This window comes from Hyperoodon ampullatus, assembly GCF_949752795.1.
Source record: "Hyperoodon ampullatus genome assembly, chromosome: 5".
Classification (NCBI taxonomy): domain Eukaryota; kingdom Metazoa; phylum Chordata; class Mammalia; order Artiodactyla; family Ziphiidae; genus Hyperoodon; species Hyperoodon ampullatus.
The window spans coordinates 32,016,777-32,035,317 of NC_136918.1; the positions used below are offsets into that span (position 1 = coordinate 32,016,777).

The following is an 18,541-nucleotide window of genomic DNA, read 5'->3' on the forward strand; positions in this document are numbered from 1 at the left end:
CTGCATGTTCTCTGCCTTGGTTGGAACAGCCTTGGGTGAGGAGGGCAGCTCCCCAGGGAGGGTGAGGCCACAGGGCTGCTGCCTGGATGGTGACGTCAGCAGAAGGTTTGGGCTGGGGCACTGGACAATTCTGACGACAATCCTGGTCCTTTCCATAACTTTCTGAAGCTTTTATGAATAAAAATGTAACTCACTTAGTTATCTGCTTAAAAGGAATGTCATCCTTGATAAGAAGCTGAAATGTAATAAATATTGACATGTGGTGGTTTAAAAAAAAAAAGATGTCTGGATTAGCGTTAGTCTTTTCACATGGCAATTTCATGTGTAAAGTGTCCTCCATGATTTAGTGTTTATTAAAAATCCATGATAGGGTACATGGTAAACAAACCAGAAAATAATATTCCTTTTCTATGGAAAATGCAAGTTATAATACTAATATTCTTCTCCTTTAAAGGAGAAAAAAATGTGCATCTACATAGATTTTTCTTAACCTACAATGACAAAGGGAACTGGTTAAAAAATTATTTCCATTACAACACAATAACTAAGGACTAATTTTTGATATGGATGATGGCCTAGTTAAAGGTTTTGGCCTACGAAAACAAGTCTTGGTCATGAAATTAACTTTTCTGAACATGCAATGAGAAAAATGTGTAAGCATGCGGTAAACAAGCAATGCATGATCAATTCTATATTTATGACAGACATGCAGGTCTGAATGCTAATATGTTCCCATTAGTCCAACTTTAATGCTACTATCTGCTCAGCCCATTTCCTGGGAAACATGAAGGAAGAGTGGCAGGTTCCTACAACTAGCCTCTTCTCCAATCATTGCAACTCTTGAATTAAACAGACCTCCAGGCTTCCAGGCTGCATATCCTTATCTCTCCCAGCCTCAGCTTCCTCATATGGAAACTGAGGTAATATTTGCCTTTGCATGGTTGATATGAAGTCAGAAAAACCTATCACATGCTTAGTAAAATGCTAGCCATTTAATATACAGCAGTTATTACTATTATTCCATGAAAGAAAAATTCAATTCAACAAATCTGTATTAAGTTTCTATTATCTATGCTAGCCACTGCTGGGACCCAGTACAGGTTGGTGGCTGCCTCTTAGGCTTAATTAATTACCAAGATAATATTTTGTTTGTTGTTGTTTTGCTTTCTGTTGGTAAGTGTTAAAGGCATTAGCCTGTACCAACTCTGGGATATCTAAGGATCTCACCAGCTGCTAGCCTTTCACAATGTTCTTCCTGAGTTCTGTTTGATTTTCTCACCTCCAAAGAGCACATTATTAACTGAAAAGTTTTCATGCAACTATTTCCTTCAACCAAACTCAAGCACGAGGACTGCATCAGAATGAGGTCATAATTAGTCCCACCTTGATCATATATACCCAATACAGTCTAAGTATTCTACGAAGCAATAGTCCTTTAACTACAGCAAGACAGCTCGAGAACAATATTCCCAGCAGTAGGTTACTGTGGCCCCATAGGGAGAGCTGGGGCATACTCACCCCACTGTCCACCCCAGACCTCTAAATGTATCATCCTAGTGTGCCTACCCAACACTCTAGAGGAAACAGGATTGATCATTGTCAGAAATGTAACTGACATGGTCAAAAGAACATGAAATTGGCAATATACAGTGTGAAATGTCAAGGTTCTTTTGTTCTATGATGGTTTAAGAATTGCAAAAATGTCAGTAAGACAGAAAATAAAAACAAAGGCCTCAATGAAAACAAACAAAACCTCCAAAGGCTATGAATACCATCTCCTGGAGCATAAATATTAAAACAATGTCCCATGATCCTGGTCCACAGATATTTTGAGTTTGTACAGCGCTTTAAAAAATAGTTGAGCCAGTTTTTTAAGTTAGAGATTTCACATTAAAAAAAAAAAATCTGTATTTCTGCTTCTGCTTAAAAGAGCGACTGCATAACACTCGATCGATTTGCCAATCACTAGCTGAGGTGAGCACGGCCTTTCTTCTGAGATGATATACACTCTCTAGTCATCATATTCTCCTTGAACTTTCCTTTAACACCCACCTGTGGGACAGGCATCTGGTGCCAACTGATAAGCTCTGCTACAGATGGCAAAGTGCTACACAAATGTAACATGACTATTTGAAAAACTCTGAAGTTTTAAAAACTATTAAGTAGTATATAAAAACTTGGTTAATTTGATTAGTTTTTACACTTGAAGCTCTCAACATACACTTCTTTGAAGCAGTAACCTCAATAAAAGATTCCCTAAACTTGACCTAAAAAGACAGCACCAATGCAGAAGGCAAAAGAGATGCATGATTATCGAGTTTTTGGTTATCCTGGTAATTTTTTTGCCAGAGCAAAATATAGTAAAGGGGAGAAGATGCAATACAAACGATTATGGTAGCAATTTAAAGAAAAGACAAGTTAAAAGTCTTTAATGCATCAAGCCTAATAATTAGTCTCCTCCCTCCCTTCCAAATGCAAGCATACCCTCAGCATGCTTCCACACACAACCACACATGTGTATCAAGTCACGTCTTACAAATTCCCAAAGTGCACCAGGGTCACTTCAGACTGGAAAAGGGTCCTCTCTCTGGAAAATGCAGACGACTTAGTAATATGCTTTATTTTATCCATGATGCATCACAGCTTTTAAATGAGAGCTTCTTGACTATATAGGGCTTCTTGATATGGATAGGTAAAAAAGGTTATTGAACCCTCTTCCCAGAAGCAATAGAAATACACTTCATATATATTTCACAGGAGCAGGGGGATAGGGATGACTTCTTCAGGTTCCCCTGTCATCTTCAAGATTCCCACTGAGACCAGTTACCTGCTGCATTCACTGTGCAGGTCAATTGTCAGGAGACTGAACGTACTGGTATTCTTGTCAATTTATATATTTTTAATTAAGTTACCTGATTCTCCATATTTGTGCTGAAAATACAGTTATACTGAAAAAGCTACAGCATATAAAGGACCGATTTGGCAAAGGAGCAGATAATTTAAGAGACAGTTCCTCCTCCTACATATTAAAAAAGTTTTCCAATGAATATTTATCAATGCTTTAAAAATGCCACTCATTATACTGTGGAGCACACCTGTTTAAAAGCAGTTTATAGCTAATAATTTTTAACTTTCCTTGACTTTGCTGACATATTTTAGCAATGCTCACGACGTATGCCACCAGCTCACTTTTACAGTGTGAAATGAGAATCTCCGAGCTCACTGGGATAATAATGTTGACTATATTTCTTCTATGGTATCTTTGAACTCAAATAGGAGAGAAAAGGCCTGTGAAATGGTTTTCAACAAAGGCAAACGTGGGACATGTTAGCATGGTGAATCCACTGCAAAGGCCAAACTGCAGGTCTCTGAAAAGTAGGGTCTATATGGCCTCCTGCCTCACCAGTTAATCAACTGCTACCTCTGCAAAAGATGAGAATACCATCCACACTGTTTCCCACACCTGCAATCAGGATTTTTATGACAATTTAATCTAGAGTACTAAACAAAAAATCTCTGTATTTAAAGAACACAGCATACCAAGTATACCATATAAATTTCCTTTGGCTACTTTTTTTTTTTTTTTTGCGGTACGTGGGCCTCTCACTGTTGTGGCCTCTCCCATTGCGGAGCACAGGCTCCGGACTTGCAGGCTCAGTGGCCATGGCTCACGGGCCCAGCCACTTTGCGGCATGTGGGATCCTCACGGACCGGGGCACGAACCTGTGTCCCCTGCATTGGCAGGCTCACTGTCAACCACTGCGCCATCAGGGAAGCCCTACTTTTTTTTTTTTTTTTAATCACACAGTCATGCACATATGAGATAAAATATATGGAACCTAATTGACTGAAATAAAGAGAATGGTAAATAATATTACACTGAACAACTACAGCTACACCGTCCGATACAGTAAACTCCAGTCACATGTGGCTATTTAAAATTAAATTACATTAAAATTCAGTTCCTCATTCACTCTAACTTCATTTTAAGGGTTCAATATGTGTTCACATACAACTAGTAGCTACTATATCGAACAGCACAGACACAGAACATTTCTGCCATTACCAAAAGTTCCTTTGTACAGTCCTGGGATAGAGGAAATACCCAAAAGAAAAATGCTGGTAACCAACATATTTCTATCACTATATGGGACCAAAAAGTTACCCTTTTTGGCTTGAAATAAACATCTGAATTCACTTCACTTTCAAACCATGGATGAAAACTGGTTTGAGTGTCAAATTCACTTATTGGTAACTCTCCACTGACAGTACAACTTGACAGCGCACTTCTATGACACAGGCTTACTTCCCTGCATTATTTATTCTTCAACGCAAGCTGATGACATACAACCAAAGCTGAAACCACTTAGGCTCCCAGCCTGTAAATCTCATCTCAGGTGCTTCTTTGGGAAACTACTATTTTACACGCAAGGTAACCTTTCTTTTTCTTTCATCATTCTCATTCCTATTCCATGACAGTTTCCTAGTGCCAAAAGTTAAACATCTTTGTTAATCTCAGGACTCCAAGTATCCAGATTTGGCTCTAAACAGGCTTCCTACTATTTCTAAGTAGCAGCAATTACATATATTAAGATACTACCCAATAGTATGAAAATGTCTTATGCTTGAAGAGGATTCATTCCAACAATGAGCTTCTGCGTCAGAAATTTCATTATCAGAAATAGAAGGAAAAAAATTAGGAGGAAAGTAGGAGACGCCACTGACACATCCAGAATATCAATTAAATGGGGGAGAGGGGTTTTAGCATAATATTTTAAAAGACTAACTGAACTGTAAATGCACTGGGAAACCCAAGATCTGGAAGTTCTGGGGCAGAGGGAAAGGAAGAAGCCAATAGTGCTCAGGCCTGAAAGGCCTGGCCACCTGCAGGGCAGTCTGGACTGGGCAGGCTGGGGCAGGTCTGGCTTTGAGTCCCAGAGGAACCTCACAGAGTGGGGCACTTTCCTTTGGAGCTGACAGGTCAGGCCCTGGCCCTTCCTGCCCTGAATGACATTCCCCCAAATGAAGATAACTGTGCAATCTTCCAGGGAGTTTGTCTGGTTTACCTGCTCCCTCTCGTGCCAGAATTGAGGAATGGGAATGGATGATGTCAGATTTGGCCCTTGGGGTAAGAAAGCAAAAGAAAAGGTCCCGAGAAACTTCAAGTGTGAGGGTGTTTGTGGGGCAGGGTCACCAATGAAGGAGGGTGCAGTGGAGGAGAGCCAAGAGGAGAAAAAGATTAACATTAAACACAAATGAAACTGATCTCCTGATTTTGTTGGGGCTATGTTCTTGTAGGATGTAGCGGTAACACTCACTTGGATGGTTTAAGATGTTTTATTTTATTTTAAACACAACTGACTTAGTTATCAACGAACAGAGTATAATACATTTTGAACAAAGGAGTGCCGCTGAAGTTTTCCAAGGACTACAAAAGAACTAAGACAATGGGAGAAAGATGCAACATCGAACATCAGACGTGAACCTACACTGAACCCAAAAGGATCTAAATATTTTGCAATATTTTGCAATAAAATTTTTATACACGGTTCAAGAAAATGTTGGAAAGGGACAGAAAAACACTGAGAGAAAAACAGACAACCTGATTTTGCCAAAATCACCTACGCTACATATATTTAATGTCAAAGTGAACCATCCAGCCTTGAGAAAAGTAACACTATCTTTAAGTGTCCATTATTAACAGATGTGGAAGTGGCATTAAAGTACTGCTACATCTGTCTTGGAGTTGTCTAAAGTCTGACAGTGTCTGATTAACAATCAAATAATGAGGTTTTCTACCTTTAGGAGAGGTGCTAATTTTAAAAGTGAAGGTGATGCAAATCCACCTACAGAAATATTTAAAATAGAAAGTAAGGGAATAGATGGAGTAGGGTGGAGAACTTTAGACATTTAGCACTCAAGGGGCCAAAAGATACTGAATGTATCCCAGTGTCCTTTGCTAACTGAGATGGAACGTCACTGTGGAAACGGCCTGGGCTAGAAGACAGTGGCATGGCTTCTGGTCCAAGCACAGTACCCAAGGAGGGAACAACGTGCCCCAGATGCAGCCTCTCAGCTCCTCATCTGAATGATATGGATAAGAAGGTGCCCCTCCTGCCTAACCGAAAGCCCATGTTCATGGATGGCCATCAGGGACAAGGAGCATGTGCAGCCACAGGAAACATGCTAACGAGAGAAGCAACCTCAAGAGGCAGCAAGAGCACGAGCACACCGCGAACCCAGCTGGAGGACCCAGCAGAGAAGGAAAACCTATAATGCAACACAACAGGAAAAGGATCATGGAGTACCCTCCAGGAAAAGGATCGTGGAGTAGCGAGGATACCACTGTACGTAGTCCTTTAGCTTCCACAAGAGTGAAAAAGGAGCGGAAAAGAGGAAGAAAAAAAAAAACTGTGTGGCATCTATGAAGGAAGTAGCAATCCTTCTGAAGTGAAACTGCTTTATAAGGGGTTTCAGAAGCTGCTCAGCAAAAAACTGCATGCTAGAGACCTTGATTTCTAAACACTGCTGCCTTGTTTTCATGTATCCCTCTCAGTTAATCTCCACAAAAACTCTGTGAAATGAGCAGGACAGATACCAGTATTACCATGTCACAGATGAGAAAAACAAGGCTCAGAAAGTTGAAGTGCTTTGTCCTAAGCCACAGGGTAAGTGTCGAAGTGCACACTCACCAACTCCTCATGAAAATTATGGCTGTTAAGCCTCCATGTTCTAGAATACTGAGTTTGACTTACCTAGAAAATAACAAAAGTGTCCAAGGAAGATGACATTTCTTGAGAAAACCGAAGAAGAGAGATGTTTGTGCAGTATTTCCTTGGGTGGAAACGATAACAATCTACCTGGAATCATATATGATCTACCTGGTGGCGCTGGCCAGGCAACAAGAAGCACCTGCCCAGGATGGAGCCCTTCCCTCCAACCGCCCCCCAAACAAATGATGCTTTAGCTTCTTTAATGCCATGGTTTCAAATCTGCCTCTGACTTCAAGGTGGGCCCTTCAAGCTTCCTCTTACATGCAAGTGACCCTCAGCTCCACAGACACTAGATTTTGGAGAAGGCACCAGAAACTCCACAGTCCCTCCACTTAGCTGGGTAAGGGAACTCCAGGCTTTCATTCTCTAAGAATGAGACTATGGCTCTCAGATTTGGGACAGAGATGGTGAAATTTGGTTAGGTCTCGAGGAAACTAAGCAGAAATGGGAAGTAAAATCAAGAAAAAAGAAGGGCAAATAAAATTATAGCACAACACTACAGTTTCTTAGAGCATTTCTCAAACCTTAGAATTCATCAAATTATCCAAGGAGCTTAATAACAGTGACGATTCTCTGTCTCCACTCCCCAAAATTCTGTATCAAATGTGGGGCAGGACCTGGAAAGTGCATCTTTAAGAAGCTTTCTGGTAATTCTGTTCCAAATAGTCCATAAACCCCAGTATGAAAAATAGTCTTGGAACTTTCAAGGAGAAAGGTCAATTAATTGGAGAGATTTAATCAGATTGTCCTAAAATGAGCACTAAAAAACCAGGGAAGCACATGGGCAAAGTGTTGCAGACAAGCACCCAGGGCCTACAATTGATTTGTACATTTCACATGTAAACCATCTGAGTGGAGAATCCTATGCATGTGGTATGACAGAACCGCTGAAGAGGAAAAGTGCTTCTGGGTCTGGGATGGGGGTTTTCAACTCCACACAGGATAAAGAAAGTATGGTTAGCACACAGAAATAAGGATGTGTTTACATCTCATTTCTAACTGGTGAGAGCAAGCTCTGATGCAGTAGGAAGACTGTGAATTCAGAAGTCTGCTTTTCAACTCTGCCATTTGACAGACAGTCATTTGCCTCTCTAGCTTCCAAGCTTGAAATGGAGACTACAACCTACCTCAAGAGACAGTTGTCAAGAGTGAATAATTACAACATATCTTAATAAAGCCCTCTGTAAACTGTAGTGCATCAAACAACAAAAAAACAGCATAATGATAAAGAACTGGAGGTTACTAACTTTCTTAAACACTGATGGCAAGCTTTTTGTAGGCATCTTGCTGAGAAGTTAGCAAAGATGGCAGATTAAGTGTTACAAAGCCCAGTGGCATGCCAGAAAGAAGTGGGAAACAGCTGACTGGTGAAATCAGGAGAATTTACAGAACACTCCAAAGGAATGTGGGCAAACATCCTTTTCTCCAATGGTGGCAAAGGGTGAGGAAGAAAGGAGAGAAGACTCAGCACTCCAGACTATAGTCTATTTTACACAAATTACCGCTAGTAAAGTGTCGAAGGTGTTTGTTGCACTTAGGCTAAAGTCACAGCGAGAGCCCAGCAACTTCTTACTCAACCGCTGCCCATGCCCTGGGACTTCTGCTCCGAGAACATGGCGATCTTACACTAAGAACTCCGGAGAGGATGTGTGTGGGCTTCTCCAAAGAGGGCTGGGCCAGGAAAAGGGACAGTGGCCTACCTGTGTGTCCAGGAATCTGAGGTTTGGCTCAGCTACTTTTGGACAAGGAAGAATATGTGCCCTGTGGACTTGTCTGTTTCTGAAGGGGGGTCATAGTGAGGGACAGAAGGTGGCATCACCCACTGCAATTCACTCTGAAAACTGTCAATCTTTTTGCAGTTCAATGAGGAGACAAAGACACAGACCCAAACAGAGGGTGAGGGGAAAAAATGCCCATAGAGGCCTGATGTGGCAGTAGCAGTGGCCAGCCTGGCTGAGGAATGGGGAGGAAGCCAGTTCAGTCCTGGAGGTCAGGTGGGAAAACTGGAAAGGAAACAGGTTAGCTAGAATTTCTGATTCCCTCCTGTATCCCTCAAACCCTATGTCCCACCCTGAGCTTGTCTGTTTTATCAGAAGTTTTACTTTGCTTATATAAAAAGTCCTTTTAAAAGGAAAGAAGTGGGAAGGTTATTTGCTATGTTAGGTCAAGAAAAAGCTTTTGAGCATAGAGACATTTTTTCTTTAATATCCTGCTCATCAAGGTGTCCTGCTAGTGATGGTGGGTCCTTATACATCATAAAAGAAAACCATCTGATCACCTTTTAGTTCTATGATATACCTGGTGACATCTATGTGACTAGCATTCCACGCAGTAAAGAATTATAATGACAAGTAAGGATGCATGTCCTAAAGGGCATCTTAAAAGAAAATATACCTCAAATATGAAAAAGGTAGTATCTAGTCTTAAAAGGTATACAGGCTATACCTTAGTACATCATGTACAATTACAGAAAACAAGGGGAATGAGCATAGAAAATATAAGCAGGCCAGAGAGGGTGGAACAAGAGTCCAAATCCAAATGTAATGCTATGAAAATGAAGAATCTGTGTCCACTTTAAAGGGAAATATGATGTAAAAACAAATTGAGAATGAAAGTAGAGTACTGTGAAAAGAATTTGAACATTACTATGAGAAAGTGATATATATTTTATGAAGCAGTTATTTCTGAGGTCAATTTCCCTATGCATTAGTTATGTGATTCCCACCATTAAAATAAACAAAGCTGGATATAAAGAAAATACAGATATTTTAAAGATGTTTCAGTAAAACAGAAGAATGGGAGTTTAACAGGGAAGTCATATGTAATGTTGTATAGAACAAACTGAATTATAGCTAACATGAAACTCTACGGCAGGAAAAACAGCCTTTGGCCAAGAGAAGAGGGTGAGGAACAGGTCACAGACAGCAGACTGGCCTCTGAAATGCCACAGCAACAGGTTTTCAAATTAGCTATTAGCAACTTGGGGTTGGCCAGGAGGGAATCTACTGCCATAAACAAAACGATGAATGGGTTCTTTTCAAAGAAAAGGGGAATGAGGAGAAAAGAAGTGTGATCTTGGAACAGCAAATACTATTTATGTGAGAAAGGAGTAAGTCAATTAATCAGCAGGGTATATGTGAATAGAAGAGGACCCAAGAGGTGACAGAAAGACAAAATTTACTACATTCCTAAGAAAATGATATGTTAACAATAGTAGAAATTGTGTAAGTTTGGTTGCAGAGAAACAATTTTGAATATGCAAATCTAACAAGCATATAACTTAAATTACTGTAAGGCTCAAATATGACACTACCTGTGAAACCATCTGTTAAATGTCAAGTCTGTGCATCTGTCAGGCAGGAGGTTACTGAGGGCAATGGCCAGGTCGACATAGCTGTAATCCACAGAGACATTTAATAGCTTTCTAATCCAAGCTGTCTTCCTGCTCTGCCCAGGAAATCCTGGCAAATGTTGGTAACAGCAATAATGGTAACAACTGCTTAATTTGAAATGTAATCATTTTTTTTTTTTTTTTTTTTTTTTTTTTTTTTTTTTTTTGTGGTATGCGGGCCTCTCACTGTTGTGGCCTCTCCCGTTGCGGAGCACAGGCTCCGGATGCGCAGGCTCAGCAGCCATGGCTCACGGGCCCAGCCGCTCCGCGGCATATGGGATCCTCCCAGACCGGGGCACGAACCCGTATCCCCTGCATCGGCAGGCGGACTCTCAACCACTGCGCCACCAGGGAGGCCCCGAAATGTAATCATTTTTGATTTACCTGTCTACCACCCCATTCGCCAGAAGTGCTAATAAGCAGAGGAGTGGTTACTGAAGCAGAGGAGAGGAGAAGCAGAGGCCATGAATAACCCACCACCTGGAGCATTAGCTCCTGGACACCTAGTGTCTGACTTTACTGGCAAAATGATTAAACACTCCAGAGCTGAAAACACTCTATCTTCATTTAATTATTCAAAGTGCATAATTACCTGTTTAAGAATATAAATGAGTTAATATTAGGAAGAATGTTTAAGTCACTTAAGACTATTGGGAAATTAAAAATTCGAGTTGCTGGTTAAAATGGAAAGGACAGAGTGTATACACAAAAGTAAAGGAGGAAGAAATACAGGTTAAAAATGATTTATAGAAAGAACTTTGAAACCAATGAAAACAATAACTTTTCCTTACTCCAGAAACAATTAAGAATGAGGTCAAGGGGCAATATGCTACATTAGGATTTACTTGCCTGTTTTTGACTTTTTTTTTTTTTTTTTAAGAAATGTGATTACTCTTAAAAGTGATCATGTAAAAGTATGAGATTGTTTTACATTCTTCCTACACAGAAAGTGTAGACAGACATCTTCAAGGAGTGAAAGAGCTTAAAAGAAAAAGTCTGTGAATCTATAACAAAAACAATAACTTAGCTTAGTCAATTTTGCTTAAAAACTCATTAGCTATGTGCATTTTTCTGTATGTATATCATACACCAATAAAAAATCATTAGTTAAAATACAAATGAAACTGTCTAAATAAATCCTGAAAAACAAAATGTTTTGACAGGGATTTCAGAGTAATAGAGCTAATGGATTAGCACATTTCATGAGGCTAAAGAACCCAATACTGCTGGTGATAAGTTACTGGGACTGGAAAACTGAAAAATGAATCTTCTTGGTGGCTACAGGTACTCTTCCTCACGATGACATTAGCAAGTAATAGCTGACTTTTAAAAAGCCAAAACATACTGGAAAACAATTCCCTTCCCTGATACCAGAAAATGAAAGCTTAGTTGTGGATTTACACCCATGGTAATGATGTCTTTCTCCCTCCAGTTCTTACAAGAAGCATCCCTGGGCCTGCCCGGGTATCCACCACCCCAGACCCCCAGCAGAGGGTATCCACCACCCCAGACCCCCAGCAGAGGGTATCCACCACCCCAGATCCCCAGCAGAGGGTATCCACAGATCCCTGGGCCTGCCCGAGTATCCACCACCCTAGACCTCCCAGAACCACTAGACTCAGCACACTTGGGAATTCTATTAACCCTGGTCGGCTGGGTGGAAACAAGTTTGTTTTTCTTGGTCCTACAAAGATTGGACTGTTCTGGGAATGCATTAATGTCCCTCACTTCCACAATGGTCCCACTACAAGGATGAAGATGTCCAGAGTTTATGGTGCTGGATCCAAACAAGAAAGCAGAAAAATATAACTGAGGTGCAGACCACATCCACACCAGCCAAATCTCCAAGGGAACTGAGATTTCAGGACTTTGTGTAAGTCTTCTCTTTACAACACTGCATATTTGGGGTATGTTTCCCACTAGTAACCCAATTTCTACAGTACAAGGGATTTTTATCTGGGCTATAATGATATGACCTGGAGTTCCAGCTTTAGCCATAAAACACATGTGAGAAAGAAAAGTTGACTAACGTTTGTTAAAGCTGATAGTATTTTATTTTTGTCAATTTAAACACTTACCTCTTTGACGCTATGTGTTACTGCCCATATTAAAAAAACTCTTGACATCACCTGGAAAGAAGTCAGGACAACAGAAGATGGAACAATTCCTGAAAGAAATTTTAGGATGGGTAAATAAATGTATTGTACTAAGTTCCAAAATGTAATTGATTTTCTAAAACATCCAAATTTTAATGTTTAAAGCCAAAACTATCATGAGCAACTGAAACTTATCTACATTGCTATATAGACTATGTTTTTCTATGTAGTCAATATTAAAACATTTTTCCTCCCTCAAAACAATAAAATTGTTAATGGCAATAGCAAACCACAGAATCTAGGTACCTTTTGTAGGTCTTTCAAAACCACTTACACAGGTAGAGAAAATAAAACCACTGCTTAACCTTTAAAATTAGACATTGAAAGTTCCTTTTACAATATGCGTTTCAAAAATGAACAGGCAACTATGGAAGGAAAATGAATGGTATGTGTGTCACTGGAATATTGGAAGCTCCTGGATATCAGACTTGATATGATATACTACCTAATGGTTAAGTTGGCATTTTATAACCCACTTGAAGATTCTGCCAACAAGTGGACAAAATCAAAGTTTATATACCATTTCTTCTTACCTTGTTCTTAACAGTAAGCATTGGTACAAGTATCTTCCCAATGTTCTCAAGTTATAACACTGGAATCATGTTTAGTTATTTTAGATAATCATCAAGTTCTGCTAAGTTTACATTTCTTTGGCTTCTCCCTTCAGTTCCTACAACCACAATCTAGAGACCAGCCACCACCATTATATAAAATTCTTCCCTCCTTTAATTCATCTTAAACCCAGCAATAAGTCATTATCTGAAAACATTCTCCTATCTTTGTTAACTTTACACTGGCAAGGAACTGCTACAAAAATAAAATCTGGAAGCAGAATTATGGGTATGCAGTCCAGTAGCCCCTCCACCATTTCTCACGGGTCTTACTGCTACCAGCAACTAGACTTACCAACTTTCTGGACCTGTCAAGTTGCACGTGGGCAACTCCACACCTGCCAGGAACCCCTCATCACGGGTTGTAAATTCTTCTTCCGCTTTAAAACTAACCTCATCTTCAATACATTCAGTGGACTATCCCTGATCAATTTTCATTCTTCTAAGCCCTCTAAAATACACTCAGATTTCTAGACATTTATATAGTTGGACAAACTACAACTTGCCCAAAGACCATGTGCAAATCATATAAAGCTCTATAGGTTTGGCTATGAAAGAAAATTATATCTTAGAATGAGCTTTAAAGAAGATCTGGGCTTTGAAGAGGTAGGGTTTCGTTCTCAAAAGCAAGTAAAATGGACATGTCAAGCACAATGCTTGGCATATAAAGACGCTCAATAAACCTTTGTAGAATGAATAAAAGAAAAATATAAATGTATGGACATATAAATCAATGGAATAGAACTGAGAGTCCAGAAATAAACCCTCACAGTTACAGTCACTTGATTTTCAACAAGGGTGCCAAGACAAGTCAATGGAAAAATATTTATCTTTTCAACAAATAGTGCTGGGACAATTGGATATCTACATGCCAAAGAATGGAGCTGGGATACTTTCTTACACCATATATAAAAAGTTACTCAAGATGGATCAAAGACCTAAATGTAAGAGGTAAAATTATAAAACTCTTGGAATAGAGTTATTTACATAGATGTAAATTTTGTGACCTTGGATTAGGCAATGGTTTATTAGATATGATACCAAAAGCACAAGAAAAAAAAAGGGGGTTTTATCAAAATTAAAAACGTATGTGCTTCAAAGGACACCATCAAGAAAGTGAAAACTCCCAGATAGGAGAAAATATCTACAAATATATATAATAAGGAAATATATACAAAATATATAAAGAACTCATAATTCAACAATAAAAAAAACTACCCCATCTAAAAATGGCAAAGAATTTGGATAGATATTTTTCCAAAGAAAATATGCAAATGGTCAATAAGCACATGAAAAGGTGCTCAGCAATTCAAATCATAATGAGATCCACTTCACGCCCACTAGGATTGCTATCATTAAAAAGACAGATGATAACAAGTGGTGGTGAGGATGTGGAGAAGTTGGAACCCTCGTGCATTGCTGATTGGATTAGAAAATGGTGCAGACACTCTAGAAAACAGTCTGCCTCAAAATGTTAAATACAGAATTACCCTATGACCCAGCAATTCCACTCCTAGGAATATATATACCCAAGAGAAATGAAAACATATGCCCACACAAAAACTTGTACATGAATGTTTGTGGTGGTATTCATATTAGCCAAAAAGTGGAAATATTAAAAATGTCCATCAACAGATGAATGGATAAATAAAATGTGGCAAAGTCATACAATGGGACATTAGAAATAAAATAAATAAAAAGTAATAAATAATAAATAAAAGAAAATGAAGTAATGATACATGCTACAATATTAATGAACCTTAAAGCATTATGCTGAGTGAGGAAGCCAGTTACAAAAGCTTACATGCTGTATCATTCAATTTACATGAAATGTCCAGAGTAGGCAAAATTATAGAGACAGAAAGTAGATTAGTGGTGACCTGGGACTGGAAAGTTAAGAAGAAAATGGAGAGTGACTGCCAATAGGTACAGGGTTTCTTTTTGGGGTGATGAAAATGTTCTAAAGTTGATTATCGTGATGGTTGCATAACTGTAAATACTGAACTGTACATTCTAAATGAATGAATTGAATGATATGTGAATAAACCTTTTATTTAAAAATATGTACGAATGGGCTTCCCTGGTGGCGCAGTGGTTGAGAGTCCGCCTGCCGATGCAGGGGACACGGGTTCGTGCCCCTGTCCGGGAGGATCCCACATGCCGCAAAGCGGCTGGGCCCGTGAGCCATGGCCGCTGAGCCTGCGCGTCCGGAGCCTGTGCTCCGCAACGGGAGAGGCTGCAGCAGTGAGAGGCCCGCATACCGCAAAAAAAATAATAAATAAAAAAAAATTAAAATATGTACGAATGAAGTACAGAGCCTGATGATATAATATGTAATACTGCCAAAGAGGCTAATTAGTGAGTCAAACATTAAGTGTATATACTTAGCCAGATCGCATTTCAAATAAGAAAAACTAAAAAAGATTGACAAACAAAAAGTTTTCTTAAATGAGTTATTAATAAGCACTTGCCACTCAAGGAAAGATCACTACTCTTTCTAGCTTCTTTTTTTTTTTAACTCAAAGACCAGCTCATCACATAAAAACATGATTTTTTTTTCCTTTTATTTCTGCTCTTTCTTTTTTTTACCACTGAAACAATGGGCTAGACTGCTAACAGTCTGAGCAGTGCTCCAGGGTTGCTGCTATATTTGGGTAGGGATCAAAAAAGTCCAGGATCTGGACCTCAGATTTCCAAGTTCAAAAATCTAATTTTATGCCACTCACGAACAAGAACTAGGCTCCTGGGAGACTGACTCATTAGTCAAATCCTAGTTAATAAACCAAAATGTCAATTTATTCACTTGTAATAGAGGCACAGCCTTTGTAATTACTAAATGTCTGGGATTTTAGAGACCCTCATCTAGGGGTGCTTTTTTCTGCTGTCAAAATCAGAATGCTTTGTAAGTGTGACTTTAAACAGAGGCATTTGGGAGATCTGAAGATGAATATCACAATTCAGTTATATACAGATTTATTAATTATCCCTTCTCTACTGTAAAGCTCCCTTTTCTAGGAAACATGAATATTTATATATGTTTCCCTTTCAAAAGTGCTAAACAAAAATTATCTGATTGTTTTCCTTAAAAGTAAGTTTTGGTAACCAAAAACAAAGATTTACTTTTCTGGTAAATTTCCCACCAGTCTTTTCTTCTAAGTATATATATATATATATATATATATATATTTTTTTTTTTTTTTTTTTTTGCGGTACGTGGGCCTCTCACTGTTGTGGCCTCTCCCATTGCGGAGCACAGGCTCCAGACGCACAGGCTCAGTGGCCATGGCTCACAGGCCTAGCCGCTCCGTGGCATGTGGGATCTTCCCGGACAGGGGCACGAACCCGTGTCCCCTGCATCGGCAGGCGGACTCGCAACCACTGTGCCACCAGGGAAGCCCTCTAAGTATATTTTTAAATACAGTTCAACTTCTATTGTTTATACTCTTTGTGGTTTGCTTTCTCATTTAACATTTTAAGAAATTTTCTATCTTACAACAAACATATTCTTCAAAAATTTTAACTTGATTCATAATATTCCTTTGAGTTGAATATGTTTGTTTACCTATTCTCCTTCTGTGAGACATTTAAATTGCTCCAATTTCTTGATACTATAAATGAAGTAATGCAGTATTACATATAACACTTAAAATTTTTTGAGGCTTAGACCCTTTTTTTAAAAAAGGATTATTTCCTTGGGACAGTTCCCAGAGGTATAACTGCTAGGTCAAATGGCATGAATGCCTTTAAAGCTCTTGAAATATACCACCAAATTGCTTTCCAAAAAGTTCGTATCAATATACACTCCCACCAGCAGCATACAAGAGTGCCTGCTTTAGCACAGCCCCAGAAGTAAATTTAAATTTTAGTAAGTTAGGGAATAAAAAGCCGATTGATGCTTTCTAATTTGATGCAGATGCAGAGATGTTTCTGGCTTTGCCTGCAGGTGCTTCTGCATTCCCTATCCAGGGAATCTGCCTAGTTAGGCACCTGAATTTTTTTCAAGTGATGCCATCCATACCAACTCTCACTTAGCTTCTATAGCATACGAACCTACCTCAACCAGTCACCCAGAAAATAGCACTTCTGGTCCTCACCTAACAGCCCAATCTCAAAATGCCTCCTCTAAGAGATCAGTAAAAAGGCCAGTGGGAGGAACGAACCCTTTCATAGGGAAGACCGTCTGAAGTCCAGGAGCTCCAAGTTTATCCTTGGATTCAAGCCAGACAAACAATAGAGGGCCACACCGATGAAACATTATTTTAGCTGTGAAAAGAACTGACATCACTGAGTTGGGTTTATTGTTATCATCAGGTCGGTTTCATAAGAACTGGTTAAAAAATTATTACCTTTTTGCTGTAGGAATGGTATGCAGTGTAATATCCACCCTATCACTCAATGCCCCTTCTATAAAGCCTCAAGTAGGAAATTTGTTTAAAAACTTAATGTTAAGAAGTGTTTGCTCCTCTCCTCTCCTCTCATCATTCCGCTCCAATGATAAGAATTATATAACTCAGGGCTTCCCTCATGGCGCAGTGGTAGAGAGTCCGCCTGCCGATGCAGGGGACACGGGTTCATGCCCTGATCCGGGAAGATCCCACATGCCGCGAAGCGGCTGGACCCGTGAGCCATGGCTGCTGAGCCTGCGTGTCCGGAGCCTGTGCTCCGCAACGGGAGAGGCCACAACAGAGAGAGGCCCGTGTAACGCAAAAAAAAAAAAAAAAAAAAGAATTATATAACTCAGTTGCCCTTTTCAACTTGGTAGTCAGAAAGTTTCAAGCCAAATATGAAGCATACTACAGTACTATATTTTGTGTTTAAGTTACCACAAATCCTTGTGGAATGAGGAATATAGATAGATAAGACAGACCAGATCCTCTCTCTTTTCTAGACTTCTTACAGTCAATCCCACTGTGTTAACATTTGTTATACCATTACCCTTTATTTGAATACAATGTTCATTAACATAGCATGTTTAAACTACCCAAACCGCACTTTTTTTTTTTATTGTTGACTGCTTCAATTGGTTGTTTCCAAATGACGGAGAGATTCTGCAATCTTATCAGTAAGCTATTACTATATCAAAATTCATTCAAAATGATTACTAGATATCTATTATTTGTTAATTTAATTCAACAAACATTTTTGGAGTACCTACTCCATGCCAGGTACTGTTCTTCATGCTAGGGTTACAATAGTGAAGGAAATGTCCCTGCCTGCATGAACTTACACTCTCAGGCTACAACTGATTTACTTTGGGATAGCTTTTATTTTTAGCACGGTTTCCCTGAAGTTGATATGAGGCTACTAAACATTTGTAAACTGGAAAATGGCATGAGTGTTTCTTGGTTTCAGAAAGATATCTCTGTCAGCAGTGTGAATCTTTGGCAAGGCAAGGTTATAAATTGAGAAACAATTATGAGAATTTATGTTGAAAAGGCAGTGAACTTTTGAAGCAAAACACTGGCAGATAAAAGAAACACAGGCACTTGTGTGAGTGCACATAATAAGTAAAAGCTGTATAAAGGGGATTCGGCAATCAGTTTCTTGTTTCTCCAGAACCAGGGTGCTCTGAGGACTCTCCAAACAGTTGAGCCCTACAAAGATGAGTAG

At 39.3% G+C, this 18,541-nt stretch overlaps 1 protein-coding gene across 1 annotated transcript in view; it reads right to left on the bottom strand.

Annotated features, from left to right (window-relative positions):
• Window positions 1–18,541, bottom strand: part of HACD2 (3-hydroxyacyl-CoA dehydratase 2) — an 89,446-nt gene that overhangs the window by 15,599 nt on the left and 55,306 nt on the right. Inside the window, exon 4 of the mRNA XM_079705082.1 lies at window positions 12,243–12,331. Within this exon, the coding sequence (XP_079561208.1) occupies window positions 12,243–12,331 (89 nt within the window). The remainder of the gene's footprint in view (window positions 1–12,242; window positions 12,332–18,541) is intronic.